The sequence below is a fragment of the Chanodichthys erythropterus genome, chromosome 4 (genome assembly GCF_024489055.1).
Source record: "Chanodichthys erythropterus isolate Z2021 chromosome 4, ASM2448905v1, whole genome shotgun sequence".
NCBI lineage: Eukaryota > Metazoa > Chordata > Actinopteri > Cypriniformes > Xenocyprididae > Chanodichthys > Chanodichthys erythropterus.
In genome coordinates this window covers 26,285,130-26,289,025 of record NC_090224.1, presented here as the reverse complement: position 1 = coordinate 26,289,025, position 3,896 = coordinate 26,285,130, and the positions used below count along the sequence as shown (strand labels likewise).

General features: G+C 40.3%; 1 protein-coding gene across 1 annotated transcript; it reads left to right on the top strand.

Moving 5' to 3' along the window:
- Positions 1–703: 703 nt before the first annotated feature.
- Positions 704–2,029, top strand: LOC137018694 (uncharacterized). The gene is made up of 2 exons (XM_067383402.1): positions 704–791; positions 888–2,029. Exons 1-2 carry the CDS (start codon positions 717–719, stop codon positions 1,554–1,556), a joined length of 744 nt encoding a protein of 247 aa, XP_067239503.1. The 5' UTR covers positions 704–716; the 3' UTR covers positions 1,557–2,029.
- Positions 2,030–3,896: the final 1,867 nt, after the last annotated feature.

Here is a 3,896-nt window from a genome sequence, read left to right as displayed (position 1 = left end):
AGACCACAGGTGAGAACCTTTTTTTTTTACAACAACAATGGAAGACATTGCAGAGAGAGGAAGAGGAAGAGGAAGAGGGAGGTTGAGAATAAGAGGGGGAGGAAGAGTGAGAGGTAGGGGTAGAGCAGGTAGAGGAGTTCATGGCCAAAGAAGACAAACACTTTCAAATGAAATCAGAGCAACCTTAGTAGATCATGTCATCAACCATGGGTTGACAATGCGTGAGGCTGGACAGAGAGTGCAGCCAAACTTGAGCCGTTTTACTGTCGCCTCTGTCATCCGGACCTTTAGACTGGAGAACAGGTATGTAACCAAAATTTCATGTAGTACACATGTAGTATACCCCATGTCATAGTGTATCAGTTGGGTGACACCTGTTTACTTAGTGTATGACATCAGCCATTCATGAACTGTACAAGTTTCCTGTACAATGTACTCTACTGTGGGGGAAAATATTTAGGCTGCATTGTCCAAGCCCTATATATATTTTTATTTTATTTTTTCTAAAGGACTGAGAGACGACACCATGGTGGAGGAAGGGGCCAAATGTTCACCGGGGTACAGGAAGCTGCCATTGTAAACTTGGTTTTGGAAAATAATGAAATCAGATTACGAGAAATTCAAGCCACATCATCCAAGACAACACCTTATTCAACAACATTCAACGAGTTAGTCTGTCCACATTGGCTCGCATTGTCAAGCGAAACCAAATCAGAATGAAACAACTTTATAAGGTGCCGTTTGAGAGAAACTCTCAAAGAAACAAAGAGTTCAGACGAGCATATGTGGATGTAAGTACTATATTGACTGCAGTACACTACACACAACATTGTTTCCCAGTGTACTGGATAACACCATATTGAGTGATTTTTGTTCTTTGTTTTCAGGGAGTAGTGGAAATGGATGCTCATGCAATCCCACATGAGTTCATCTTTATAGATGAGGCTGGGTTCAACCTAGCAAAGACCAGAAGAAGAGGGAGAAACCTCATTGGCCACAGAGCCATTATAGATGTTCCTGGCCAACGTGGTGGGAACATCACAATGTGCGCTGCCATCTCCAATATGCATGGTGTCCTCCACCGTCATGCCAAACTTGGACCATACAATACAGCCCATATTCTCACATTTCTGGACAGACTTCACAACATTCTCATACCACCAGAGCGTATGAATGATGCAGACCATCAAAGAAACCGGTACGTTGTAGTATGGGACAACGTGAGCTTTCATCGTGCAGCCCCAGTCCAAAACTGGTTTGCTGACCACCCAACATTTCTCGTGCAATACCTCCCACCATACTCACCATTTCTGAACCCCATAGAAGAACTCTTTTCGGCATGGTGGTGGAAGGTATACGACCGGCAGCCCTTTGTGCGCATGCCTCTTGTGCAGGCCATGGAAGAGGCATGTGATGAGATTGATGTGGGTGCAATTCAGGGATGGATAAGGCACTCAAGGCGCTTCTTCCCTCGATGTCTGGCAAGGGAAGATATTGCCTGTGATGTTGACGAGGCGTTGTGGCCAGACCCGGCTGTGCGGCAAGATGCTGCCTAATTATTTTTCTTGCCTTTTTTTTTTTTTGTTTGTTTTTTTTACTGTAATATATTTTTTTTCAGAAATTTTCTTTTTCAGTTTACTTTTTTTGTAAGAATATTTTTGTTCAGTCCCATGTAAATATATCTGCTGTGCTTATGTTGTACTGACTTGTTTACTGTAGTGAAGGAAAAAAAAATAAAAATGTTGCAACAGCATGTGTGTGTATCTGCAAATATTTCTGTGCATGTGAACAATCTGATACATATTTTAGTATTATGGCAAAGCATACTAAAGATGGGGGTGCTTTTCATTCTGCCCAACAGTGTGTAGGTGGTTAGGCAAAAATCTGGTAATATGAATGAAGTGTGTGCCATTTCATGCAAAAGTTTGATTTTGATAATGCTCTGTGTAGTTTCGGTTGCAGTGCTTCATTTTGCAGGATATATGAGGTATTTTGCAGTTTGGGTGTGTGGTTTTGTGAATTGTGTTAAGTGTTTTGATAAAACCAGACTAGTTTGAAAAATTGTGTGTTAGCAATTGGAAAAAACTGTAAGAATGTCGTACATGCAGGGTCAATCAGGAGCAGACGAGAACAGCAAGGGACAGGCAGAATCGTAATCAGGGTGCAGGCAATGGTCAGGACAGGCGGATATCATTCGCAGAACAGTATACAAGGCAAGGGTCAGGACCGGCAGCAACGGGTCAAAAAACAGGAACAGGCAAGATCAATAACAGGCAGACAGAAAACAAGGAAACGCTCAGAATTGTCACAAGGAATCAAGACTTCACAAACTGGTGGTGTGAGTGTGAGTCATTTTATAGTCCAGGTAACAAGCTGCAGCTGGGTGTGGTGATTAGTCAGGAGTGATTGTGAAGTGAGTGCAGGTGATGAGCAATGGAGGATCATGGGAAATGTAGTCCAGAGTGAACATGAACAGACTGTGATCGTGACAGTATTGAATGGTTTTACAATGTGGTGAGAGATAAATATTTTCATCAATGTGCAGTACTGATCTTGTGTTTTTTGTTTGTTTGTTTGTTTTTTTGCTAATATATTCATGTGCATTACTCTAACAATATCTCTGAAAAAAATCAAACCCAGACTATATCATTAGAAAAGTATAAAAGTTACAAGAGTTTAAGATTGAGCACAGCAGTGTGTAAATTAATCAAACAGAATCAGAATATATGAACCATGTGTGTCCCATACGGTGTCAAAGTTGGGTTTTGTTAAGTTAAAGGGTTAGTTCACCCAAAAATGAAAACTCATTACAGTGGTTCAATATTAATATTATAAAGCAATGAGGATATTTTTGGAGCGCAAAAAACAAAACAAAATAACGGCCAACGGCTGAAATCACGTGACTTTGGCACTCCGAACAGAAAATTCGATACACTGATTCATTTGTGCTCCGATGCTTCCTGAAGCATTGTTTTGAAATCGGCCATCACTAAATAAGTCGTTATTTTGTTTTTTTGGTGCTCCAAAAATATTCTTGTCACTTTATAATATTAATATTGAAGCACTGTACTCACATGAACTGATTTACAGTTTTTTACGATTGCTTACACACTAAAATTAAAAATAACACACAATTACTGAAACTCTACACTAAAGGAGCAAAACCTCAGCCCAGATCTGCACAACTATAAGCACATTCTCAGCCTCACACTTTTTGCAAAACACTACACACATTGTTTTGCACAACACTAAACACACTTCTCTACATTAGACACAGAAATCAAACATAATGTCACTTCTTTGCCATTTCAAGACACTGCTTTCCAAAATACCACCCCTATAAACCAATTGATCAAACACAGCCGTCAGGTGTGCAGACACATAGGTGCTTAACTGTAAACTCAACAATCAGGTGCAAGTACAATAAAAAGGCAAAAAAGGTGAGTTTATGTGTGTTCATCAAAATGAAAGGCAATGTTGCAGAAAGAGGGAGAGGGAGAAACATCATTTTGAATGTCCTGGGCCACCGTGGTGTTGACATCACAATATATGTTGCAGTCCTCCACCAGCATGCCAACTTAGACCCTTACAACACGGCCCACATATTCACATTTCAGACAGACTGCATAAAATCATCACAGCAGAAGACCAAATGGATGCAGAGCAGATGAGATACATTGTCATATGGGGACAATGTAAATTTCCACCTATTTGCTCTGGTTCAAAACTGGTTTCATTAGCATCCACAATTTTCACTCCAATACATCCCATACTGTCCCTTCCTTAAACCCATTGAGTTTTTGTTTGTTTGTTTGTTTGTTTGTTTGTTTGTTTGTTTGTTTGTTTTTTTGGCATGGAAGGTTTACAATCTCCAGCCCTATGTCAGGATGTGCCTC